The sequence below is a fragment of the Argentina silus genome (assembly GCF_951799395.1).
Source record: "Argentina silus genome assembly, chromosome: 13".
Lineage (NCBI taxonomy): Eukaryota > Metazoa > Chordata > Actinopteri > Argentiniformes > Argentinidae > Argentina > Argentina silus.
In genome coordinates, this window is record NC_139667.1 from 10,369,133 (window position 1) to 10,396,632 (window position 27,500).

The 27,500-nt window shown below is 51.5% G+C and overlaps 1 protein-coding gene across 2 annotated transcripts in view; it reads right to left on the reverse strand.

Annotated features, from left to right (window-relative positions):
- The window catches only part of ralgapa2 (Ral GTPase activating protein catalytic subunit alpha 2), a 97,993-nt gene that overhangs the window by 13,224 nt on the left and 57,269 nt on the right, over positions 1-27,500 (reverse strand). For both annotated transcript variants that reach the window (XM_083682742.1, XM_083682741.1), the window contains 6 exons: positions 26,197-27,016; positions 25,409-25,480; positions 24,372-24,495; positions 23,895-24,050; positions 20,269-20,427; positions 18,197-18,324 (listed from right to left, as the gene is read on the reverse strand). In XM_083682742.1, the coding sequence (XP_083538868.1) occupies positions 18,197-18,324; positions 20,269-20,427; positions 23,895-24,050; positions 24,372-24,495; positions 25,409-25,480; positions 26,197-27,016 (1,459 nt within the window). The remainder of the gene's footprint in view (positions 1-18,196; positions 18,325-20,268; positions 20,428-23,894; positions 24,051-24,371; positions 24,496-25,408; positions 25,481-26,196; positions 27,017-27,500) is intronic.

Here is a 27,500-nt window from a genome sequence, read left to right on the forward strand (position 1 = left end):
AAGAGAGGAATGGAGAGATGCAAAGAGAAGAGAGGGAGAGAAAGAAGGGCAGAATAACCCTAGCCCACTGGGTCAACAGAGCCATATGGCTGTCCATTATCAGAGATGCAGATGACTCCAGGCCTGTTATTGAGATTCCTAAAGCTAATATTGACTCCAGCTGGAGCAGCCGCTCTCCTCTGACACACGCCCTGCGCTCAGAGAGAGAGAGAGAAAGGAAGAGAGAGAGAGAGAAGAGAGAAAGAAAGGAAGAGAGAGAGAAGGTAGAGAGAGAGAAGGGAGAAAGAAAGGGAGAGAGAGAGGGGAGAAAAAGAGGAGAGGGAGAGAGCGAGGATGGGGTAGAGAGAGGGAGGAAAAGGGGAGTCAGTGAGTAAGAAGGGAGAGTGAGAGGGAAGAGAGAGGGGAGCGAGAGAGAAAGGGGAACACAATTAGCTTGCATAAGTAAATGCATGAGGCTGTCTGAGTGGAGATTGCATCATACTGTAGAAATCCCTATCAAACCTCATACACTGTGAGGGGTCATCGAGTCTCTCCCTCCCTCTCTCTCATTACCGAGCCATGGGTACAGGACGTTCCCCTGCATATGCATATGCACCAAGGCTACCGCCCGCGCTGAGTAATTCAATCACAGTCGTGGAGTGGAGGACAGGGACACAGAAAACAATGTCTGCCAAACCCCCTGACCCTTCCCTGGGTCCAGATACAGCTATTTCAGTGTGGCTGAATTATTATTTTATTTTTTTAAATTATTATTAAAAAATAAATGTTGTCTTAGGAATGACTCATCAGGTCAGTTGGATGTACGGTGGTATCTGAGAGGGTGAGAATGCTTGTACAGATGCGTAGTTCTCTGACTTTTTTTGCCCGTTGGGCACCCGAAACCCCCCCCCCCCCAAAAAAAACCCCAATGACTTCACGGTAGGTTTGGAACAATGAAAAGAAGAGGGAAATTTGACTATAACGTTCGCCTCTCAGCCCTCGCGGGAATTCAAGTCAACCGCGACGCGATCGTCATCTTGAACAGTTGAAGATTGAACTGTGAACGGTGGTTCTTTCACTTTGGGAATCTCCCGAAAATCCCCACGTTCCGACTAGCTGCACAGGAAGGAGAGAGGGATAGGGAAGGAGAGGGGGATAGGAAAGGAGAGAGGGATAGGGAAGGAGAGGGAGATAGGGAAGGAGAGTGGGATAGGGATAGGGAAGGAGAGGGGGATAGGGAAGGAGAGAGGGATAGGGAAGGAGACAGGGATAGGGAAGGAGAGAGGGATAGGGAAGGAGAGTGGGATAGGGATAGGGAAGGAGACAGGGATAGGGAAGGAGAGAGGGATAGGGAAGGAGAGGGGGATAGGGAAAGGGAAGGAGAGGGGGATAGGGAAGGAGAGGGGGATAGGGAAGAAGAGAGGGATAGGGAAGGAGAGGGGGTTAGGGATAGGGAGCGTGTCAAAACGGCAGACGGGGAACTGAAAAAACCCTCTTCAGACGGACTTGATTTGAAACACCCTGCCAACATAAAAATAACTAACTAAACAAAGGCGCTGACCTCGCTCTGGAACAGGTAGTCCTTTATAGAAAGGAGAGCAAGAACCACAAAGGCTCGGTCGGTTGTGACAGCAAAAAAAAAAAAAAAAAAATTCAATTCAAATCCACTTAACAATAGCGGCAACATATCCCCGCGTTTGTCAGAGTGGATGTAGTAGATAATGGTGCTTCTCCGCTCCCCCCCCCCCCCCCCCGCTCTTGTTGCCCCTGTGGTGTTACGAGTCACAATGGAAGGGTGAGTTATAGCTCAGATAATGCAGGCGTGTGGCTGTGGGATGAAGTGTGTGAGTGTGTGTTTGTGAAAGTGTGTGTGTGTGTGTGAGTGTGTGTGTTTGTGGTGGCTCAGTTAAATGGCTCCAAATCAAGCCATGGGCAGCCTGTGGAACAGAGAGCTCAACACACTCACTCTGCCACCCAACTCACATGGCGCATCCACACCACACAAGAAACATGTCTCCAGTCCACACTTCTGGAAAATGTGTGTCCCTCGAGACCACGAGAGAGAGAGCACAAACAATAGTGCACCTGTGTGTGCACGTGTGTATATGCATGTGTGTGTGTGTGTGTGCATGCATATTTGTGTGAGTGAGTGAGTGAGTGAGTGAGTGAGTGCGTGCGTGCGTGCGTGAGTGAGTGAGTGAGTGAGAGTGTGAGTGTGAGTGTGTGTGTCCAGATGGCAGGGGTGGTGGCCAGGGGGAATGGTGGGGGTCAAGCTCCTTTGTGGATCAAAGCCAAGGTCAGGCAGCAGCAGTGGCCCATGTTCAAGGTGAATAAGGCCTCAGATGGCTCTTCATTAGCAGGCTGCTCTGGCCCTGCTGGACCCCCAGTACCCCCCCCCCCTCACCATCTCAATCTCTCTCTCCAGAGGGTCCCATCCTCCAAGTTGGTCACCTCTCTCACCCTCTGTCCTGTCCATAGGGACCCCTATCCCTATCCACCCCGCCCCCCCCCTCCTAACTTTCTCTCCCCACAGGGACCCATGATCCTGAACCCTGATCACCCCTACACCCCTACACCCCCCCACCCTCTCTCTCTCTCTCTCTCTCCAGAGACACCCATTCTGAGCAGGCCGGCCACCCCTCTCTTTGTGTCCACCTGCACAGTGCTGACAGAAGGCCTTCCTCCATCTCTGGCCCCTGACCCAGATACAACATCCCTCACGCAGGTCCCTCCAGCCAGCAGGGGTGGATACATACATTAGTCATTAGGATTCATACTGGCCAAGCATTAGCCCACCATAACAATGCTAAGATACAAGCATTAGCCCACCATAACAATGCTAAGATACAAGCATTAGCCCACCAAAACAGTGTTAGGATACAGACATTAGCCCACCAAAACAATGCTAAAATACAAGCACTAGCCCACCAAAACAATGCTAAGATACAAGGCTATATACATCGATATTGCCTAAAATCAATAATCATTTTTTACGGTATGCCGGTATTGGTTGGTATTTCTTGTTTCTACTAATAAAGTTCTAAATATGTTTAATGAGAATGCATAACTTGACTCAATGCATAACTCACTTCAAAACATTACCACCAAAGATACAGGGGGATAACCCCTAAACCTTTAAACGAGAACTCACGCCTCTTCGACCGTCGTTTTGAATCTTCAGACAGTGACACGTTGGAAAGGCCTAATCATGCACAAGGCACTGCATAGGCTTTACCTGTCTGTCACCATCAAGTCTGTTAACCAATAGTCTCCGCTGTCGTATGGATGAAAAGCTGTTCATTTTAAAGATGACGCATGCACATGCACACGCACACGCACACACCAATAAGAGGCTAATCTACTCGTAGTACCAGTCCAGCGGGTGTCTCTACAGGGCCAGATTAGAGGCCTGAAGAGAGCAGAGGCCCCTGGCGGCCCCATCCTGAGGTTCCTCCCCTCAGAGGTCAACCAGCTCCGGTGCCCTGCAGTGTGTGGCCCGTGGAGAAGTGAGAGACGCGAGGCCTCCGTGATTGAGACATTAGGAGCCCGTAGTGTAGACGCCTGAGGGGGGGGGGTTGCGGTCTAGGCCCCTCTCTCCACGGGAGGTGATGATGACTGTCTTTAGGCGGGGCACGGCACGCTGCTCCGAGTCTGCGGTTGCTTCCGTAGCTCTGATGTCACGACGCAACGATTGGGTGTGCAACTCTCTCTCTCTGGTAGTGTATGTGTGTGTGTGTGTGTGTGTGTGTTTACGACAGTATGTTTCAAAAAGGGGTGGGAGTGAGAGCATCTCAATCTGTGATTTAGCATCATCTGAAAAAGGGGATCCCTACTGATACGTTATGATGGATCAAGCGTAATCTCCAACAGCAGTAGTGTTCCAACACTAGAAGACGACAAAACAGGGAATTCCAGTTTGCCTGCCTTCAGGGAGGAGCAGCTCTGAGAGAGCCAAGGTTAATCCTGCTTGTACAAGCCCTCTGTCTGAATGGCCTCTCCTCGTGAAGAGGCAGAGTTTTGCAGATGAGGTGGAGAGTGCCTGTGGGTGCTTGACCCCCACCCCCCCCTTCCCTCTCTCTCTCTCGCCCGGATCTGCCCATTAACCTCAATGACAATCATCTTGACCTTCCTGTCCTGAGGAGGAGAGGGAGAGCCCAGGAGTGGCCTCTCGTCATGGACTCCTAGCAGTCAGATAATTGGCCTGTTAAAGGGGGGGGTGGGTGGTGGTGCTTGGGGGGGGGGGGGGGGGGGGGGGGGGGGGGGGGGGGCTCGAGGCTAGTGGAGCAGGAGTAGGTGTGTGTGGGAGTCGAAGGCATCACCGCCCCCCTCATCTCCCCCCCCCAACCCTCCCGCTCCCATACTGCCTGGTGGGGGAGGGATGTTGGGGGATAGAAGAGTTGAAATGTCTGCTCATAAAAGCATGTTAAAGTCATAAGGTCAAGTGTGCTAAAACTACATTGACAGACCCCCCCCCCCCCCCCCCCCCCCCATCATACATTTACCAACAGGGGTCTGCTAATAATGAAAGCAGGTTTGTGTCACACTGGGCAAAGACATTCAAATTCACAGAGTATCAGAATGTCCTCTTCTGGAAGAAGAGCTATGAGTTCTTCACAGTGGTGGAGGGTACAGGCAGGGCCCTGAAAGAACAGAGAGAGCGAGTGAGAGAGAGAGAGAGAGAAAGAGAAAGATGTCAAGGAGAGGGAGAGTCAAAAGGACTTGACGGGAAAGGGATAAAGCAAGAGAGCGAGAGGGATGAAGGAGTGAGTGAGTGAGAGAGAGAGATAGAGAGAGGGAGGGAGGGAGAGCAGGTGTTGATTGGAGAGAGCCTGGGCCGCCAGCGTTACCTGTTGTCACAGTGCATGGCCGGGGCGTGAAGCTCGTCCCAGCGGAAGGCCCGGAGGTGTGAGGTGATTATGGGAACCAGGAGGAGAGAGAGCCATGGTTGTAGATATGAAATTAGAAAGAGTGTGTGTGTGTGTGTGAGTGTGTGTGTGTATGTGTGTGTATGGGTTGGGGGGGAGGTGAAGAAGACAGACTAACTGGCAGCTAGACAAAGACGGGTAGATAAAGGAGAGAAAGCATGACAGTAACTATCCAGTACATAGACATTATGCATGGACAGCTACCAGGGTGTCTCATTAAACAACTGTCTAGAACAACTGTCTAGAGGTGGGTGATAATCAGAGAGAAGGTGTGTGAAGCAAGAGAAAAAGATGGGAAGAAGAAGAGTGTGTGTGTGTGTGTTTGCCAAGACTGCAGTCAAGGGTAATGGCAGGTAACAGGAGCTTTAACAAGTCGCCTTATTAGAAGCAGAGCCAGAGGACCAGAGACCCCCCCAGAGGGCCCGGGGGGAGGAGGGGGGTTAAAGCAGAAGGCCAGGTTAATGACACCTTCGGGGGGAGGGGGGGGGGGGGGGGAATGAGTCTCCCTCGGCGTCAGCCTCCCGACCCCTGACCTTCACACACCTCACCGCCGTCCATCCGAGAGTGGGACAGGGAGTTATGGCGGTGACATCACCGTGAACCTGTGACGAATCGTCACTCCAGGGTTCAGCAGCGTCACAGGGGTTCTGCCCGGTGTGTGTAGACGGAGAGAGCGCTGTGTCTGCTTGGCTGGCACGGACCGTTATTTATGAGCGGACCGAGCCGTCGCGCCCCGGGTTTCTCAAGCACGCCGAGTCGTCGGCAGCTTGCCGTTCCCTCGGGGGAGGTAAACATCGATTAGCGCCCTCACAGCAAATCAAATGAACGGCATCAATGCCGGTGACTGGCTTCAAAACTATGCCGCACTGATATCCTAGATGGGTAAAGACGAAGCCATGTCGATCACTGAGTGGTATCACGGTGCATTAGTGCGTTATCGTCATAGTGGTATCACGGTGCATTAGTGTGTTATCACGAGATAACGTTATCGGGGTTAGCGTTAGTTATCTTCTAGCAGCTGAGGGACTGGTGGGGCTGAGCATCACGCCAAAGACACCGACGACCGCTTCTACTATTGACGTTAAAAACACTCCATCGTTACGGCGCTGCTCTCTCTTGACGAGGAGAGAGAGATTACAGGACAGAACCGCACTGACGGACTGACTAACCACAGGATCATGTAATAACACACAAAACAGCGTCGCTTACATAATCATTCGGTCAGGCTGTTCACCGGCAGGAAAAGAGGAAGAACTCTTTCTCATGTCAAAATGAAATCATCACAGTGTCATTTGCTTAACAGAACAAGATGCCCTGCCATCAAAGGGCAGGATGCTAGTGTATTCAGATGAGCTCGACATCTCCTTTTCAAAGGGGCCCTCTCCGTGGATGAGTGCTAACGCATCAGCCTTAGAAGTCAAGCACAATGGAGACGTGATTAATCAAACACAGAGCCAGATTACGAGCAGGCAGTCGCGGGCCGCTGACACACGTTAACCATAAAGGTATAACGAGATGGTCTTAGAATCAGCCTGACACGTTCATCTGAGGAGATATTGTGCTGTTCCAGTGCTTTAACGACAGCCGCCACTCATTCGTAAAGACGAACGAGACTTTAAGAAAGCCTCATTCATCTGCTCGCACGATTCAAACCAGCGGACAAACTTTAGTGTCGACCCAGAACCAGGTCCAAAAATAGAAAAAAATCGTGTTGACGGTTGATCAAATATACAGTCCGACAAGCAGGAAAATGAAACACCTTTCTAAACCGGGCCAACTTGCCGAGGAGGGGAAATGCATGGAAGGGACATGCACAAACACGTCCTCCCTGTCTGACCTCCTGTCATGTGGCACAAGAGGACCACAGTGGAAATTGAAAGTCCTCGTATTTTATTTTGTATGATCCTTGATCATTTCTTCTCATGCAGGTTTTTTTTTTTTTTTTTGTATTACGTGTGCTTGTTTTTAAAGTGGTCGAATAAAAGGAAACAGCTCCGGTCCCACAGCAGTGACAGTTCCAGCACAGAGAGAGTGAGGCTGGGCTGACACACAGGCATCCCACTCAGACAGACACTGACAGCCTCATTAGCAGAGTAGCCTGATAACAGTGTGTCATGCCAAAGAGCACTGGTTTAACGCCCCCGATAACACACAGTGTTCTAAAGAGCGCTAATGAAATATTAACCAAAGGGAGGGGGCCTCTGCAATTTTAATGACGCTTTTGGCATGTGCGGGGGAATGATGGCGATGTGTTCTTATGAACGCTCTCGAGCTGTGTTCCGTTCGCGTGCTGCATTCTCCTGTCCCGACCGCGCCCCCCCCCCCCTCGCCCCCTCTATGAAAAGTTCAATGGGCAGATTGAGCCTTATGCAAAACATTTAGTCAGGCATTTAGCAGGAATGCTAATGATTAGCGTTAGGGTGACATGATTGCAGTTGTCACACTGCTTTGGTTGGGCGCGGGCAGGGGAGGGTTAGTTACGGGGACCAGAGTGAATTCGGTTGCCCTCATTTCGGCGTTACAGGCATATTTCAATCAATGCCGTTATGATGATAATGAGTTTAAGGCTCTTATCAAAAAATGACACACACAGAGTCGGTGTCGCTGGCTAATTTGTTTTCCACACAGTGGGGATTATAATAATAGCGCAGCTCTGTGCGGTTGCAGGTTGGAGGAGAGGGAGAGTAGTGTGATGAATGAGAGTGACACCCCGGGGGGCGCAGAGGGAGAAGCAGGACTGTGGGGCCCCTCTCGGGTGTGAATGCTTTCGCAGGAGCAGATGGGAAGCCCCGGCGCTCCAGCTTGGAGGCGGCTGTTCACCTGGGATTACCACCTCCTGGAATACCGGAAAAATGTCTCTCCCAGCTCTGACACCCCTTTCTTCCTCTCCTTTATCCCCCCCCCCTCTCTCTTTCTTTTACTCTCTTTCTCTCCAGTTTGCACAAACCCACCCACCCACCCACCAGCCCTCCTCATCCTGAAAAGCATTGCTTGTTGTGGAGAAGGCCTGGAGTGAAAGAGGATTGGGGGGGGGGGCAGCCAGGGATGGGGGGCCCACCCTCCTACCTGGAATAATTAGGTGGGATGGCGAAAAAAAGGGGGATATATGAGAAAAAGAAAAAAAAAACTGGGCAGAAAAGAAAATGGACTTCTGTGTTGGCAACAGCCTTTTTCTAATCCTGGCCCCCGGGCTATACTGTGCAGTCAAGCGGGCTATTACATGGCAACAATTAGGGGGGCCAGAGCCCAACACCTGGTCCTCTCTGTGCTGGCCCTTCAGAGGCAGCAGCTGACTGTACAGTCTTCAAGGCCAGGTGCTCCTCCTTCAACCACATTAGCTAGTCACTCCAGGGTTCATCAGGAGCCTGTCTTCTCCCAGTAAGGCCTTCATAGAGCCCCATTCAACAATCCCCCCAGACTGGGTGTCTTTTATGAGGGGGGAAGGGGGGGATGGATGAAGAGACAATGTTGTCTAAGGCTCGTTAAAAACAAAGATCTCTGAGAGTGAGAGAGGGAGCCCCCAGATAATTAAACGACAGGATGGAGGGCCTCTTGGATTCCTGGCTGGCCCGCGTTCCCGGGGCCCGTCCTGTTCTTAGCGTGCGGCGCGCGTCCACACGAGGATTAGAATGGACCTTTTCATGGGCGGACAAAAACAGATGGAGGATCTGGAAGTGCTATACATCTCCGCAGACGGTGATGATGTGGGGGGAGGGGAAAAAAAAACCAAACTGGGATTTCGTCAAAGTCGGCAGATACAAAAACAAGTGGGTGTATAGCTGTAGAAGCCAGGGCCGTATCTGCCTCCACAAAGCCTGTGCCACATCCCCTGGCTCGGAGATCTAAGGCTAAAAAACACTCATTAGAATGACAATAGCTATAGATTTGTACCCGAATCTCATCAATAGAAATGAGTGGCTATACATAACTAATGGAGATGTGCACAGTGCATAAAGCTGAAGAGCTCAGAGCTTTTTGTTTTCCAGACAAAGCTTGTTGAAGAGTGGTGGTCTGGTAAACAAGGATTTTCCATCAACATGTTAAATGGAAAAAAATACATAGAGAGCAACATCCCGAGGATAGCGTCTCCTAAGTCTAAGTCTGTTATCTGATCGTTGTTAAGTCCACTGTTTTCGATGAGAAAGGAAAATGTTGTAGCACTAAGATAAGCGCTTCTATAAATCTTGAGCTGATTAGGAGAGGATCCGAGACAGGGGAAGCACTTCACTGATCTGGTTCTGATATCAACCGAGCCTTTCTCTTTGTGCCAAACAACAGCAGCAGCAGCAGCACAAACGCATCCAAAAACAGGTCGACCTGGGCTGGGTGTTTGAAACGGCACACTTTCATACTATTTAGTAAGCACAGTGAGTACGAGTGACAGCTTAGTATGCCTGAAAGATCAGTAGGTCATACTGAATTCAATGAAAAATGCTATCTGAGATATGAAATGTGAAGTACATACTCATGCATTATGCAAGTATCTCGTATGTCGAACCCGATTGTGAACGCAGCCCTAGACTTCCACGTCCCTTCTGTGGCCGAAACCTCTGCCGGTCACTTGACAACATACAGGACTCTCACTATTACCACATCAAAGGGCGCTTTCCCTAAGAAGGGGCGGAAAAACCACGATGCACACTTTAATGTTTTGTGTTTATTTTTCCTTTGTTTGGTTTTTCTCTTGTCTCTCTATGCAGAAAATTCCTTTTAGTGCAAAAATGCAAATGCTGCGATGTACAAGGACATCCTCTGGTAGAGGACAATGGACACGGGGCCGGCTGAGGAGCAGGCACTGCCTTTGAACTGTTTAAAGAGGCATTCATGTGAAACTTATAAATAATCAACTAATTCCTCTTTAAAATAACCAATTACGTGTGTGACATTAAAAGCAATGCGGCACAGGCGCGTTTTCAGACAAAAAAACTCTCCTGGCAAAATTCTACTCTCATTATGATAAAAGGGAATTAACATTTTTTTGGAGGGACAAAGTATACTCGGGGGTCATAAAGGTGTTTTCACAAAAGACACCCCCCAAAAACCCAGAGACGGACGGATTCCTGGGGTAGGTGACGGGTGACATTTGGCTGACATTTCCCCATGCCATCTCAAGGCGGCATCAGACATATCTGTGGATGCTGGATATGCTGGAGCGCGGCACGGGCGGCGAGAGCCCCCCCCCCCGGTTGTGGGTCTTTTCAGGGCCAAGGCTCGGCTCTCCAGCCGGTGACGGCAGGGACCCCGGGAGATTGAATGGTAATCACTGGAGCACAGATAATGGATGATTGAAGGCTCTTTTCCACGATGCTGTCCAATTTCAATATCAGAGGAGGCCCTAGAATTGGGATCCTTATCGGGAAGCGGGAGGCGTCAAACAAAAGGGAGCGGAGCAGGAAATCTAGGCTCCAATGTGGCACACGACCACGCCGATTAGCCAGAGGATAAAAAAATGACCGTGCACACAAAGAGGGAAGATTTATGTGGACAAAGGATGTCCAGTGCCTTGCTGTAACGAGAGAGACAGAACAGGGGAGAGGGAGAGAAAAAGAGGTAGACACTCTTTCCTAACTAAGTAGTACGGGTACAGCACAAGTGAACAAGGGAATTATCTTCTTCATTATACAGTATAATACAGAATAAGGCCAAGGGAGACAGGGGGCTCAAGTAACAGAGCCTACCAGCAGCACTAAAAGATTCCAAGGATCCTCCATCACCAATACACACACACAGACACACACACGGTGAGGATTTGCTTCTCTGCCAGAGGCCTCACAAAACAGCAGAATTATTCCCATTTATATTGAGCCTCTGAAGTGCTGAAGTGAAGCCAGGAAAGCTCATTACCCCTCCCTCAAGAACCCAGAGACAAAAGATAGGCAAACAAAACACAACTAATCAATGAGAACGCACCCATTGGGGGTGGGGGGGTGGGGTGGGGTGGGGGAGAAAACAAGAACACGCATCCATTTGGATTTCCTTTAGTGTGGGGGAGGAGGGACGGTTCATTAATTAAACAAGACTTGGGAGGAACAGATGGAATGGCTAGCTTGGATGCTACTCATGTGAAAAGCAGACTGACAGGTTTTCACACCCTGGCTAGAGCCTTGCACACGCATCCATCACCATCAACACGTAGACCGCGTACCGGCCTTATTCCTTATTATACCTGACCTCCTTTAGCAAAGATCCATCAAGCTGTTACATACGGGTAACACCGAAACTGACCTGCTGAATGGATACTTGCAGAGCAGGGGAGGCCAGCGGAGGTAGAAATCGTAGGACAGGCTCATTTGTAAATGCATGGGACGGAATGAGAGCATGGTATCACGGTGTGGTATCAAACACGTGTGTTGGATACCGTTCCTCGATCCGTTCCATGCATTACGATGAGCCCTCCTCCGATTTCTACCTCCAGCCGCCAAGAGTGCCAGTTGAACACGGTCTAGACAGCTTCCCGTCTTGGCATTGAGAAACTAGCGAGACCAACCTTCAGAGATGACGATTATCACGCTGGAATCTTCTGACATTAAACGCGCACTGTATTTATCATATAAATCCATTTCTCTACACAAACGCAACAGCAGGTATGGAGGAGTCTGATCGGGGAGGGTCACAAAGACAGCATTCACACACATCAGAGCGAGGGCTGATTACCAAACGCCTGTGTGGTTTCACCCATGACAGGTTCATACTGACGCGCTATGGACTCCAAGAAATGCTACCTGACACCTCCCGCTTCCCTACTGGGGATAAGAGAGAGAGAGAGAGAGAGAGAGAGGGGGATCCCACGCTGCAGACCTAGCAACCTCGCCGCCTTTCACTTCAGCAATAGACAGATGTCAGGCATGAATGCATAACAGAGGGAGAGAGAGGGAGGGAGAGGGAGAGAAAGGAGGGTAGGGGTGGGGCGTGAGGGGGGGGGGGGTCCAGGTTTAAAGATACTCGGAGCATGACATTCTTTCAGTAACATTATGCGGTGCGATGCTCTTCTACTGTGTGTCGAAATGGGAGTCTGTGATCAATTTGGCGTCCAATCAGTTGGTGAAGCTATGGTTAGGTTTTTTTTTTTTTCGTTTTTTTTTTAATGAACAGATTCCTTTCAAATTTTTATTATATTCTCGTGTGAATAAAACAACCCCAATTTTGAATGGCGTATCATTTCAAAAAGCCAAAGTAATGCACCGCAACCCTATATGTTCCTCATGGGAGAATGTCAGCAATTCATTTTTAAACAATCTCAACACTACCGTTAAACACCAACACACTCTCACACACACACACACACCAACAGTCTCTATAGTGGCCTTTCAGGAGGGCTGGGCCTGTCATTAGCCCCTGGGTCCCTGCTGTTGGCCGTCTGTCTCCACGCCTGCTATACCTGTGTTTAAGAGGCTGTCTCTCCCTCCCTCTCTCTCTCCCTCCCTCTCTCTCTCTCCCAGGACTCAGAGCTCTGCGCTCACCAGGCCCCCAGGGCTTTCACTGTGTGGGTGCATGGGGGACGCCTTTTGTTACAGGCAGGGTGGGGAGGAGGGAGGGAGGGAGGCAGGGAGGTGGGAGGGGGCAGGGAGGAGAGAAAAAAAAAGAGAGTAATGCCATGAGTCATTCTGCATTAGCAGCGGGGGGAGGGAGGGAGGGATGGATGGGTGAGAGGGAGGGAGAGAGGGAGGGGGGTGGAGACGGCAGAGAATACTTTTGCATGTTGTATGAAGCTAGACGCCATATGCCATCCGGCCAGGCTGCCTGCCTCCTGAGTCAGGGCTGGGGTTGACAGGCCTGTGCTTGTGCCCCCCCCCCCAGGCCCTCCTAGGCCCCAGTGGCTGAGCTGTCTGCTGCTCAGGGCGAGGAGTGTGGAGTGGTGGTGGCGGTGGGTGGGGGGACTCAGTGATCTGAACACATCGGACATTGTCGCGAGCCCCAGGAACAGCTGGTCAGCTGGAGAGGTGTGGGCGAAGGGGGGGTGGGGGAGGCAGTGCGCTACACTGATAATGGGATTAAGTTAAAACATTCAGACCCCCCCCCCCCCCCCCCCCCCTTCTTCCATTACAACTCCAGGCCCCCAGCCCAGCCCCATCCAGCCCCAGCCCCATTCCCAGCAAGCCCCATCCCCAGCAAGCCCCATCCCCAGCCAGCCCCTGCCCCAGCCTACTCCACCCAAACCCTGTTCAGCTCAATAACAATCTAACCCCCATCAATCTAACCAATAACGATCTAACCCGACCCAACCCCCCCCACCACGGCCCTAACCCAAGCCTGGCCCTGCAGGCCTCAGAGCCTGGCCCAGACTTGTAGGGTCCTATTGATGGTCACTGAGAAATGGATATACTGTATAAGCAAAGTTCTTCAGAACTGCACTGTGAGGAGAGAGAGAGAGAGAGAGAGAGAGAGAGAGAGAGAGAGAGAGAGAGAGAGAGAGACAGAAACATCACTCTAAGCAGCAGCTGAGAAAGAAGCAAGCATCCTTCCACTCTGTCCTTAAAGCGAATTACGATAGTCTGAGACGGTGTGCATCTCGGATCGACCAGAAACACACATCAAAATGGATGTCAGGGTAAACTTCCCCTTTAAGAAACTCTGCGTGGCTCCAGGCAGCACAGCCGCTCACAGAGCCTTCTAGATGAAAGGCAGAGGCGCAGAGACCGCACGGCAAACACGTCCCTCACACCAGACGACACACACACACACACACACACTCAGACACACACACAGACACACACACATCACTTCTACTTCACTGATGTGTGTCTAAAAAGAGGAAGTTGGCTAGTTATTCACACCTGGCCTCACACCCTCCTAATGGGCCACAGCCTATGTGGGCTGGGCTGGGCTGGGCTGGGCTGGGCTGGGCTGACTTCTTCTCCCTGTGCCCAGCCAAGCAGTCAGTCCACACCAGGCTGGCTGAGTGCGGTGGCACAACAGCTGGCAAATTAGGCCCATCAACCGTACTAAATAATGCATGTTCCCAACGACAATAACGCGGCGGTTCCTATTCATAACGTCCCTTTCACACCTAGAGACATTGCTTTGGGCTCCGCTAGGTGAGGAATGTCCTCGTCTACAAAGGAGTGCATTGTTATCCGTCAAAGGGACGAGGGACGGGGGGGAAACAAAGAGGGGGGGTGAGAATGCAAAGCTCACGACGACCAAACACTCTGACATGAATAAGCACCGGGGGGGGGGGAGGAAGACGAAAAACAGTACGTATTTTTACTGCACCAAGGAAAGTAAAGAAACACGTCAAATGGAGAAGTCTCCGGGACGGTTATTGGTGGACGTGTGACGTTGTGTGTGTATGCATGACAGTGTGTGTGTGTGTGTGTGTGTGTGTGTGTGCGTGCGTGCGCGTGTGTGTAGGGGACCAGCCCTGTCGCATTGACTGTGTGTGTGTGTGTGTGTCACTTAGGACAATGAGTCGCTCTCTCTCCTTCCTCCTGCTGCTCCAACGTTGCACACTCCCCCACAATGCCACCTAAAAGCCTGGCTCGCATGACTGGCCATGGGCAGGAACAGATTATGGCTATTGATCGCTGCCTGGAGATGGATCTGTGCGCGCGTGTGTGTGTGTGTGTGTGTGTGTACCAGGGGATGAGGGAATAAGGGCAGCGCGCAAAAGCTATTGATTCTGTCCGGCAGGGAGGCCGCGTTTTCCGAATGAAGGTCAGCTCTCTTTCGTCTCACCTATTAGAGGCTCCTGCCGCTCAAACACACACACGCACGCGCACGCACACACACACACACACACACAGGCAGGCAGGCAGGCACGCACACACACCCCGATACCACCCCCCCCCCACACACACACACATACACGCTCACACGCACACCCTCCGTTTGTCATGGTCCAGAGCCAGGGACTGTGTGTGTGTCACGTCGTAACTCCCAACCAGAAGTAGTGATGGTGTGGGAAGGGTGGAAAGGACCCGCAGGCTACAGTGGGCCAATCACACACTCCCTCCTGATTTAGCCACATCAGAGGAGGGATGTCTGACACATGGGATGACAGGCTCATTCACATGTGAATCCAGCCTAACACGGAAGTAGGTGAGAGTGAAAACGGGGGGAAAAAAAAAGCAGTTACTTTTGGATAGTGTGTACATCCACGTCGGAGAAATCACCTTCCTAACAACACATCGTGTCTCCTTCCAATGTCCAGACTAGCATCCCGCTTGGAACGCGCTACTGACGAATACTACTGTTTGTGTGTGTGTGTGTGGTCCACTAGTGTGGCTATGGGAACACAGCCACTGTGTACGGTGTGTGTCATCTCTGGCATAGGAGGAGGGAGAGAGAGAGAGAAAGAGAGAAAGAGAGAAAGAAAGAGAGAGAGAGACACTAACCTGTCACTTATTCAGGAGAACTATCAGGACTCTCACAGGCTGGGCAGCTGTCTACTCCATCAGCGGCCTATCAATAATAGATGATGCATTATAAGTGATTTCTGAAGGCCTTGTAATATCACGTCTGTGTGTGTGTGTGTGTGTGGGGGTGGGGGGGGGGGTGGGAGTGTCTTTGGAATTCATTTTCCGGCAGTGAACGCGGAAAGGGAGCTGGAATAAACGTGGCTGTTTTGGCCACTGAGGAGAAGAGGAGAATGACATGGAATGGTGCAGGAAGGGGAGCACTACAATACCGGCTTATGATCAGACTCGTCACAGACACATGCGTGTGTGAACACTCAACTGATGCGTGAGGCTTGTGCGCACACACACACTCACGCACACGCGCACACACACACACCCTCTGTTTGTCATGGTCCAGAGCCAGGGACTGTGTGTGTGTGTGTGTGTGTGTGTGTGTGTTTGCCCGTGTGCTCTCCTGCCATGTGATGTGGCTGGTGGTCATTTTTCAATACCAAATCCAATTAGCCCGAGTGATCCTGGACCAGAGGCCTGGGCCGGCTGGAGGCCTCTCCAGCCCTGTGGCAGAGAGCAAGGGAGAGGAGGGAATAAAGAGGGAAGAGAGAGAGAGAGGGGAGGAGAGAGAGAGAGAGGGGAGGAAAGACAGAGGGGAGAGAGAGGGGAGGAAAGACAGACGGGAGAGAGAGAGAGGGCCGCAGCGCCATGCCAACCTTTTATGTGGACGCATGGGGGTCATGTGGCTTCTCTTTGAAGCAATATTCAAGTTATTACCTTGGAGAGCGGCCCTCGCGAGCAGAAAGCAGATTGCGGAGGCCATTGTGAGAGATGGGGATTTCATCTACTGCACAAAAACAGACAGTCTCTGAGAGAAGACATTGTTCCGACTTGGTAAAAAAAAGAAGAAGAGACAGACCCACATTTTCCACAAGATGAGAGGGAGGTGGGGAAAGGAAGAGAGAGAGGGGAGAGAGAGGATAGAGGGTCTGGCATTGTGGTACGATGCAATAGTTACGCTGTTGTGATGCAGGACCGCACAGGGTTCTATCTGTGGTTTTTGCTGAATCATTTTCGTTTCAGTTCTCCCATTCTTCACATTGAGGTGAGAGGACCCAATTCGACATTCTCTAAATTGTACCGTTCCGAACATTCCTCAGAAATAGGAACTCATACTGAACTCCATCACGAATCCTCTCTCAGCCAAGAACATTGGTTATTCACATCTGGAAAAAAAAAATCTCCCTCCTTCCATGACAATTCCTTTGTTTACATGACAATCCCCCTCCATCTTTACCTTCAGCAGTCCCTTAAGCCATGCAACAACCAAAAAAAAAAAAACAGGCCACACAGACAGACCCCAGAGCTGGCAGTGGGTGGGCTTGGCGGGGAGTGTCCATTTGTCACGTCTCCCATCCAGACGTGTGTTGTGTGGTTCCTGGCTGCCTGGCCGTGCCAAGCTCCCTCAGCCCAGCTCTTATCTCCTCTCATAGATCAACGCCTTTGTGTTGCAGACTGCTAAGGAATGCCAGGTAGGTCTGTGTTGGGCCAGGGCTGGCTGAGGCTGGCGGAGGCTGGTTGAGGCTGGCTGTGGCTGGCTGAGGCTGGCGGAGGCTAGCTGAGGCTAGCTGAGGTTGGAGGAGGCATGTTGAGGCTGGCGGAGGCTGGTGGAGACTGACTGACTGACTGACTGACTGACTGACTGACTGACTGACTGACTGGCTGGCTGGCTGGCTGGCTGGCTGGCGGGGGTAATTCACTTGGCGTCGGGTAACAGACATCTGCCACTCTGCTGTTCCCCGGACGCCCCCAGGGACACAGAGAGGGGCTGATATGGGCTGGGTAAACACGCACGGGCACACACACACACACACACGCACGCACACGCACACGCACGCACGCACACACACACACGCACACACACGCATGTGAGTGCACATGCACAGACACACATACACACACGCATGCAGTTTCCTATACAACCTTCCCAAACGCACATTGTGAGCTCTGATTTGAGAGGGCCGCACAACTTGGTTCCTCCGGCAAAAGCTGGTGCTTTCGGGGTTTCTATGGCGACCGGCACAGAGGCACCGCAGTCCTGGCGAGGCGGCGCTGTACGTCCTGTCCGAGAGGCAGGACATTGTGGGAGATCAGGTTTCTCCTCCCCTCCCCTCCCTCCCTCAGAGTCCCTCATTCTCATGCTAATTAATCTCCATCAGTGATTACACTCCCCTTTAAACCAACTGACAAGTACAGCTGGCCCTTAACGACATGATGTTACAGGGATGTGTGTGTGTGTGTGTTATGTGTGTGTGTGTGTGGTTAACGACAGTCATGTTTCTGCTCTTGTCTAAAGGCACATTGTAATGTGTTATATATATATATATATATAGTTCCACGCTGTCATCGGACCAGCCCAGACAGCCACACACACACACACACACACACACACACACACACACACACACACACACACACACACACACACACACACACACACGTGTCACATGCAGTGCAACACCTCGTCCTAGTCGCTGTGTGTAAATCAGCCTGCCCACCGCCATCAGTGTTAGAGCCGCTCAACCATGCAGACCAGCCGTCACAGTGTCATACACGCCACATGTGAATCCACACACACACACACACACACACACACACACACACACACACACACACACAGCTAACCGCACACATGTGCATTTCTAATGACGTCAGCGCAACCGTTGACCCGGTTCTAATCGCTCATATGATATCGGCCCACACATTGATGAGGAATAAAGAAGACACAAAACAGAAGACACAAAGAAGACACTACAACAACAAAAACACAAACAACACAACGGTGACCCCTCACTAATGTCCCAGCAGCCTACCTGTTCAACCTCTGTGGTCAGGAAGAGAGAGAGAGAGAGAGAGAGAGAGAGAGAGAGGAAGAAAGGATACAAGCTCTGGTAGAGCGTCAGACGGGACTTCACAGCTCGGCTGGCGTTGACGCAGGTGGCTCGCACCAAGCTGGGCAGCAGGGTTCCCGTGACGATGGCGCCGTTAAACAGAGGCCCGAAGAACGGGACCTGTAGGGGGAGAGAGAGAAAAGAAAGAGAGAGAGGGAGAGGGAGAGAGAGAGAGAGAGAGAGAGAGAGAGAGAGAGAGAGGGTGGGTGTGGGGGGGAAGAAGACAATTCATATAATTCTGATGTGAAACAAAAACATTGTTTTGTAACTATGAATGCAATGATTTTGAATTCAGCCTACTGTGTGTGTCCATGAGACATTTGGACATGGACTATTTCAAATAAATACAATTGTTTTCTGCTCCGTCTGCTTGCAACAGAGCGGCTGGAGTCAGTTTGACTGGGTCTTATTTTACATGACAACCACACACACTAGTCAATGCAGGCTAAAAGAGGTCAGAATGACTCAATACTGAAGGGTCTCTTGTTGAAACAAATACAATGGGAGTTCTCTGTCTTGACGTGTGTGTGTGCGCGAGTGTGTGTGTGTCTGTATGAGTGAGCACACACGTCTGTTCATGCATTTTGGAAGAGGTCTTAAATCACTGTGGCTGAATGATCGTTGACCTGGAATCTGACGTGAATGTCAAAGACTCTCCTTAAAAAAGGAGAGTGAAAAAAAAAAAGTAGTCCTGCTGTCTACTCTACATGCTACAGCTCATTATACAGCCAGTCTCTCCACTCCACTGATTACACCACGCTTCGACCTGACAGCAAGCCACATTCACAACGAAACGATTAACAACGGACAACATTAAGCCAAGAACCTACGTTTCTGGAAGTCAACTGAGGACGGTGGAGTCAGAAGTGGGAGATGGTGTGAGTGTGAGAGGGAGGGTGGGCAGGCTATTGATGGAAGCCGGGGGGGAGGGGAGGGGAGGGGTGGGGGGATATGGGCACTGTGTCCAGGCTGGCAGAGTTGGAATGGCAGGTCAGTGGAGTGCCAAAGCTTCCCTCTATCTCCTCTCCTTCGCTCCACCACACTAAAGCCCTGCATTGGCCGGCATGTCTCTCTCCCTCTTTTTGGGAGGGAGGGAGGGAGGGAGATGGGGTGCGGGGAGTCTATTGTGTGGAGTGTCCTCTAAAAATCGGAGGGAGAGTTAACCATGAAAGACTATCCTATTGTCTGGTGGAAACCGTCATGGTTTTAGTCTTCACCGAGGACGGTGGTGCAAGGGTGGCGACTTTACCTGACGGCCAGAGACTGAAACACAAACCTAGAACATTTTGAGAACTTTGAACCAAAGGTATTCGACGTGTTCAAAAAACGGTAAGGTGATAAAACTCTATACATGTTGACAAATCGGACAGCCGTGGGAATGGGGGAGAAGGTCTTGGCCCTAACCCCGAGCCTGTGCTTCTGGACGCTCACAGCAGGTAGGTCGATAGGCAGAGAGGAGGGCAGAGAGGACTCTAGATAAGCCAGTCTCTCTCTCGTGTCATCACACGGCGGCCTGTCTGAGCGTGCAGAGCTCTGGGTGCGACGGCTCGGAGCAGCCCCAGATTAAAGCTAGCAGAGCGAGGCCTCTCGCTGCCCGGAGCACATGCCCACAGTGAGGGTCTAATGCAGCGGGGTAGAAGAGACAGGCATTAGAGAGAGAGAGAGAGCACCCATGGGAGAGGCAGAGAGCTGGGCGGGCAGGCAAGCAGGCAGGGTAATCCATTAAACCAACAGGCCCTGTCTGGAGTGCCATGAGGAAGTAGGGGGGGGGGGGGGGGGGGGAAGAGGGCACTTCTAGTTAAGAGAAGTTTCAAGTGTTTTTTCCAAACATTTCAAAGTTGGATACGTTGGAGCAGGACTGAGGACTAAGCCTGTGTGTTTTCTAGTTTTTTTACCATGGATATATACACAAAAAAAAAAAGTATTTGTTCAAAGCGAAAGAGACAGTACTTTGTCGAAACATGTAAAACGGTATCTAGATTTAGTGGCTAGCCTTCCGAACCGGATGGTGAGAGCGTCACGGTGACAGTTGTGGAGGTGAGGTGAGCTAGAGGAGTCCAGTACCTGCGGTTTCTTCATGACCTGGATGAAGAAGGTGTGGTTCTTCATGGGGTAGATGACGATCAGCACGTCTCCAAAGTCCGTGGGGACGATGCCACGCCGGTAGTCCCTGGTGTGCTCCGACCACACGATGTGCACCTCGTCGTTTCCCAGGTGACGCAGCTGCGCGAGAAAAACACATCCAATCAAATCAAGGGCTCGGGGATTTGAAGACCGTTCTGATCGCTATGGTGATCAGAGAAGCCACTGAACATAGCACGACACAGCAGTTCATCTAGAATGCCTCAGGTGGATAAGACTGGAAGAGGGAAATATTAAACGTGACAAGAAATCATAAATCATTGGCTACTGATGGTTGACCAAGGGAATATACAGTAGGGGAATTCAAATGTGGTTGATCTCAAAGCAAGTCATTCATAGCAATGATTCTGATTGTGAAGAGCTGAGCGTATCCCCTACTTCTCCTAAGATTAAAGAACACAGTCGGCAGTAGGTGGCAGAGCCATTTATGACATTGGACAAAACAAACAATATTTAGAATGGTTTGAATTCGCTATTACCATGGCTGGGGGGGGGGGGGGGATTCTGTCACCATTTATAGCCGTTCGGAACATAAAATCAACAGCGTTTGATTGCAAATTGAAAATAACAAAAAAGACAAACAACACAAAATTGAGCATTTTGGAGTCAATCATTCCAATCCAATTAACCTTCCTCCAACACATCAAATTGACCCCCATTTTCAATGAAGTCGGGACAAAACTACGCAAATGACAGGAAATTGGCTGTTCCTTGTTTGAAATAACGATTTTTTTTTTCCACAAAGAGAGAGAGAGAGAGAGAGAGAGCTCTCGTATGGTGACTGCTATGGACAGGGCAGATCATCATGCAGCTCAGTGTGCGACAGGCAAACATCTGCCAATGTACTCGCGCCTAATGAGCCATTAAGAAAACATGCCCTCCCCACCCAAAAATGCAATTAGCACATTCTATTATAAGCCCTTAATTATGGTAATGGCGTAAATGTTAAACGAATCCACAACACACTGATTGCACCAGTGCTTACTGGTTTCATCTCGCCTATCCAAGGATCAATGGCTCCAAACAAGGTCATTCGGAGGGACAAATTAAGCAACAATGTTGAATATGCATGTTGGGGGGGTGCCCCCCCCCAAAAAAAAATAATGAAGATTATAATATGACATGATGAGTCAAACCACAAGGCTAGTGTGTGTGTGTGTGTGTGTGAATGCTAATGGCTCATTGTGATCCACTGTGTTGTCCAAGGCCCGAGACAGTGCTGTACTGCAGCTATGTGTGGAATCGCTTCTGTGTGTGGCCTCATCCAATTAGCCCTTTTTGACTTCTCACCAAGCCTCACACACACGCACACGCACACGCACACACACACACACACACACACCGTAGAGCAGACCAGGGCTAACCCAGAGCACAAGTGCTCCCTTATAAAAACAGAGAGCAGCAGGCCAGTGAAGAGTTGGTGCCTGGGAGGGGGGGGAGGCCTAACTCACCCTGACATTAGGACCCCTACATGGCCTGACCCCCACCCACGCCACAGGTCACTGCTATAACCGCATTACTGCAGCCAGCTGCTGCTGTTACTGCTGGGCTCTGCACTGCCCTACAGCTCACAATCGGATTGAGGAATTCATGTTTTTTTCCTCTTTTCTTTTGAGTTTAGCTGGGGGCCTGTTTTTTTTTTTTTTTCTTCCTTTTTCTCTCAGACAGACAATCTGGCCAGTGAAAGCTTTCCCTCCCTCCCTCCCTCCCTCCCTCCCTCCTCCCTAGTATGCATCTGAGTGCTGGCGGCTGGTAGGCGCGAAAGTTTCATTTGTAAATTGACTGAGACAACTTCCTGCCTGGCTCGCCGATAAAGCCTTGTTTTCATCCCCCTCTTCTCTTCTCTCCTCCCCTCCCCTCCCTTCTTTCTACCGTTAGCCCTCCAACACCACACGCGCCGCCGAGCTGCCAATTTGGGAGGTGGCCTGCGGCTAACGCTGGGATCTGCGAGGGCAGAGGTAGAGCAATTACAGGAGCTCCCGCTCAAATGAATCGAACCAAGCCTTCGGCACACTCCTGCCCAAGCCTGCCCCCCCCCATACAGCCTCTCTCACTCCAGACCAGGCCTGGCCCTCCCCATACAGCCTCTCTCACTACCAGCCCCCCCGGCCACCCCCACCACCCCAACCAGCCTGCTAAAATCCAATCTGCGCGCAGGCTAACTAATTTCCCACAGCCAGGTTGAGTATGGGGTCAGAGCAAAAGGCTGTAGGAGGGAGGGAGGGAGGGGGGGGTGGTGAAGGGAGGGAGGAGGGCGGAACATGTTGCTGGTGGTTCTGGGGGAGGGGAAGTGAGTGGGTGGGTGGTGGTGGGGGTTTGGGAATGGGGGGGCGGGGGGGGAGTCGTATCTGAGGAGGGTACTGATGAATTTCCTTTCTCGGCGGGACGCCGTATGAGAAGATTGGCGGCGCGGGCAGGGGTCTCGCGACTCATCTTCCCCGCTAACTGCTGCTGCCGGGCGAAGCGGTGTGCTCCGCGGCCCCGGAGACCCGCTGAGGCGCGCCATCGATCGCTCCCTGCTGCTGCGCCGCGGCCGGAATCGGATAAAAAGGATGCTGCCGGCGTCCTGCAGTTAACCGCCCGGCGCCTGGCCTTGGCAGAGAGAGCTAATGGCTGAATCTGAGCCCCGGTCACAGCTCCCAGGGAGGAGGAGGGCCGAGGGGGTGAGGAATCATGTCATTAAACCGCAGAGGCACATGCTCTTTATCGACTCCTCAGGCCTGCTCTGTCTCTGCTCCTCAGGTCTGCGGTCTCTACTCCTCAGGCCTGCTCTGTCTCTACTCCTCATGTCTGTCTCTGCTCCACTCCTCAGGCCTGCTCTGTCTCTACTCCTCAGGCCTGCTCTGTCTCTACTCCTCAGGCCTGCTCTGTCTCTACTCCTCATGTCTGTCTCTGCTCCTCAGGTCTGCTCTGTCTCTACTCCTCAGGCCTGCTCTGTCTCTACTCCTCAGGCCTGCTCTGTCTCTACTCCTCATGTCTGTCTCTGCTCCTCAGGTCTGCTCTGTCTCTATTCCTCAGGCGTGCTCTGTCTCTACTCCTTAGGCCTGCTCTGTCTCTGCTCCTCAGGCCTGCTTCAGGTCGCTAATAAATGGCGGCCTCTGCAGGAGTTCCACCAGCTGGTCACAGCCTCGTACCAAGATGAAGAGCCCAGAAAAAAAACACACGGACAAGGAAATACTCTACAATCCTTTCACCCTTTCCCTGTCCTTTGTGTTGAACGAGTAGGAAATCGGATTTGTGACAGTGTGTGTGGGTCTGAGTGGGCAACAGCTAATATGCGCTGGTTTTCTCAAGGCCTTTGACACTTGTGCTAAGTACATTTGAAAAACATGTTGGTTTGTTTTAGGGCATTTCTGCTTTATCGGGACAGAGACAGTAGAGATTGACAGGGAGGATGGGGATGAGAGAGAGAGAGAGAGAGAGAGATAAGGGATGACATGCAAGATACTGTATGTTGCGGGTCGGAATCAGACCGGGGGGGACCTTGCGTTGATACGGTATACGCTCAGCGGCTCCCGGCATGATCCGGGGGGGGACGGAGAGGGTACCTTTTTGGTGAGGCAGTCGTCGGAGGTGGAGGGCATGCGCGTGGACACGTGGAAGATGACCTCCACGTTGGAGGTGGCGTAGTACGGCGCTGTGTGGCCCGTGCTGCCGTTCCTCTGGAGCCCTCCCATGAAGCCCGTGTGTGTGGCCAGGTCCACCTGAAGATATGAGGGTGTAATGTCACTGCGTGTGTGTGTGTGTGTTGGAGTTTCATACAGTAATTAGCTCTGAAGAGTCAAATATAACCCACCGAAAACACCTTCCACACATCTTACTGAGAAGTGCTCTGAGCTATATCTGGCAGACAGCTCTGTGAATGACGAATCCATTCTTTATTTTTTTTTCAAGAAAATCCAGGAAGAAAAACCGGCTGGTGTGGGCCTTTAAGTACTATGTCTGTGTCCTGTGTACGTAAACTTGAGTGAGCAAAGTGGAGTGTGTGTGTGTGTGTGTGTGTGTGTGTGTGTGTGTGTCAGTACCTCCCATCCCAGTCCAGACACAAAGTCCTCGTAGGCCTGGCTGCCGGCACTGTTGGACAGGATCGAGCACTTATCCTCTTGACCCTCTCCGATGTAGAACACAGCAATCTTGTGCGTCTCTCTGCTGTAAGACACACACACACACACACACACACACACACACACACACACACGTCACAACAATAACCCCAGTAATGCCACACTGCTCTCTAACCACTCAGGGCTGTTAAGATGAGTGAGAGCCTTTAAAAATGAAACAAATAGACTCAAACAAACGTCAACACTTTGACAATTCCCCTCAACGGCGCTCGTACGGCAGCAAATAAGCTATAGCTTAATATAGAGATGGATTTCAGAGCAAACAGAGAGTGTATTCGCAGAAGAGTAACATGTCTGTTTACTCCCCCCCCCCCCCCCCCCGCCTTTAAAAAAAAAACAAGAGACACTGAGTTCCACCCTTGTGATTCCCCGTTGCCATGGAGGCAGGTGGCGGTGTGTGGTAAATTGGTGGCATTTTGCATGCTTGGACACAGGTTGCTAGGGCGGGGAGCAGGTATGCCCATCTGGGAGAATGAGGCCCAATCCTGGGGGCATTCTTTAATAAGCCCCCATCATTAGCAGTGTGGAGTGCCTATTGATCGCTATGTGTGTGTGAGTGCTCCAGAGCTGTGATCAGCCGGAGATGCTGTGGATTAGGAGGAGGTGGGGGAATGGGGGAAGGTTTGGTTTGGGGGTGTGTGTGTGTGTGGGTGTGTATGGGGATGTGTGTAGGGATGTATGTGTGGGTGTGGGTGAAGGTGTGTGTGTGCTGAATGGATTTTTAAAACATGCTGCATTGGGAGTCATCTTTACCGATCCAGAGGAAGGTTCATTAGTGAGCATAGGTAGGTGCACAGTAAAGATGGACACTGAAGGCTGTAACACTTTACTACGGTATACTTTGAGGAAATCTGCTAAAATGCTAAAATGAAACAGCCTGAAGACGGTTAAAAAGTCTGTCGTGTAGGTAAGGTGAGAGTGATGACAGAGAAACATACCACTGTCTGGAGTCCAAATTCTTCAGCTCCCTCAAGAGCTTCGAGTTCTTCTTAAGGAGATGAAAGCTTTTCCTGGAGAAGGGCGAACAAGACTCAATGAGGATTGTATTCAAATGTAGCAGGAGCAATTATTAACAGTACTTAGTTGAAACTCAGTTGAAATACTGAAATACTGACCGAGTGGGAGAAAAACATGAAGCAGAAAACATTTGAGTCTGTGCAAAGCATTTCGCCTTCCTGAGAGGAAGGACACTTTCATATCAAAAAGGCTGGGCTGCAGGAGGGCTCGTCTCTCTAGAGGTGCGAGCTTCGTATTTACCAGGAGGCGTTAGAAAGGGAAGTGACACAACGTGGTGGACCAGATTGAAACCAGTTGGGCGCTGTGGCCCTATGAAGAGGAAATTAACAGACTACAGACCCCAGCATGCTTTTCACAGCCCCCCCCCCCCCCCTCTCTCTCTTTCTCTCTGGGCTACTGTTATAATGAGTAGAAAGCTATGGTTGTGTACTGGACTGTAAGGCTACCTTCTGTGGTGGTGTGTTGTTAGTGTAGTTCTAGTACTAGTGTACTGTACTGTAGTGTAGTTCTAGTACTAGTGTACTGTAGTGTAGTTCTAGTGTACTGGAGTGTAGTTCTAGTACTAGTGTACTGGAGTGTAGTTCTAGTGTACTGGAGTGTAGTTCTAGTACTAGTGTACTGTAGTGTAGTTCTAGTGTACTGGAGTGTAGTTCTAGTACTAGTGTACTGTAGTGTAGTTCTAGTGTACTGGAGTGTAGTTCTAGTGTACCTGCGGTCCCAGGAGTTCATGCCCAGGTCGTTGAGCAGCAGCCTGCAGAAGTAGAAGGGGGCTTTGGGCTCCTGGTGTGTGGGCTCTCCCTGGCCGGCAGCCCTGACACTCACGTCTCCGTTCCACCTCCTCACCTGCTCCTCCTCCTGCTGCGTCTGCCGGAGGATGGCCTCCACGATGGCCTCCTCCTGCTCCAGGTTCATCCCACAGGGAGAGGCCGCGGGCTGGGTGAGCCTCAGCTGGGGCTGGGGCAGGCACTCTGGGCTGCTGGAGCCGAGGTCTTCCAGGAGCCGGTCCAGTACATCCACCTCTTCCTCCTCCTCGCACCCCGACTGGGAGTCCCATCCCGGGGGGGAGAAGCGCTCCGAGGCGCCCGGGGAGCGGGAGGTGGCGTGGGTCGGTTTGGGGGCGGACCGGTCCTCTGCCGTGCCCTGCGTGGTGGCGCCTTCGAGGCCCTCCTGGGTGCGGTAGAGGACGCCGCCGTCCCACGAGTACTTCCCGGAGATGTCTCGGACGATGACGCGCACCTGGGAGGAGGTGTGGGGGGGCTGGCCGGTGGCGGTGGGGGGCTCGGAGGGCACCTGCAGGTAGGACACCAGGGTGCTGTCGTTGAAGACAAACAGCTGCAGGTTGGGGCTCTTGAACACCTCGGAGGAGAGCTCTGACGACTCCACGAAGGGGTTGTCGTGGTTCTCGCTGACCAGGCTGTGGAGGAGGGCGGGCCCGCCGCTGAGGGGATGGTGGCCCAGGTGGTTCACCAGGTGCGTCATGATCATCCGCGCCGTCAGAGGGATGAGCTCCATGTTCCGCCTCTTCTTCTCTGGGAAAGGAGGGAGGGTGGAGAGAGAGAACGTCACGGGAGCCGTCTAAAGACCGTCACCGTTAAACACGCCGTTGGTTCCGTCACCTCGACCGGGGACCTTAGGCTTCAAACTATCTACCGTTTGGGTCGGTGCAGACGTCGGCCATCGGGTCGAGTCGTTCAGCAAGTCATGCCAATTTGGACACCTCCTGACGAATATATATCTCTGTAAGCGTTCTTATGAACACCGTGACCTCAGATAAGCTATACACTATAAGATCATATCATAGACCGTATTGAAAACCAACCGTGTGTCATCAGGGCGACTTTCCTGGAGTCAGAGATAACGACAGCAGCGCATGGAGTCGTTTACAAACCCACCACCATCAACCTCCGACGGCCGCCTTTCATAAGTGTGGAGACATGTCCTCCCCCCTTTTTGCTCGCCTTCTCGCACAAAAGCCAGCAGCTTTCTTTTCTTTCATTCATTGATAATCACTGA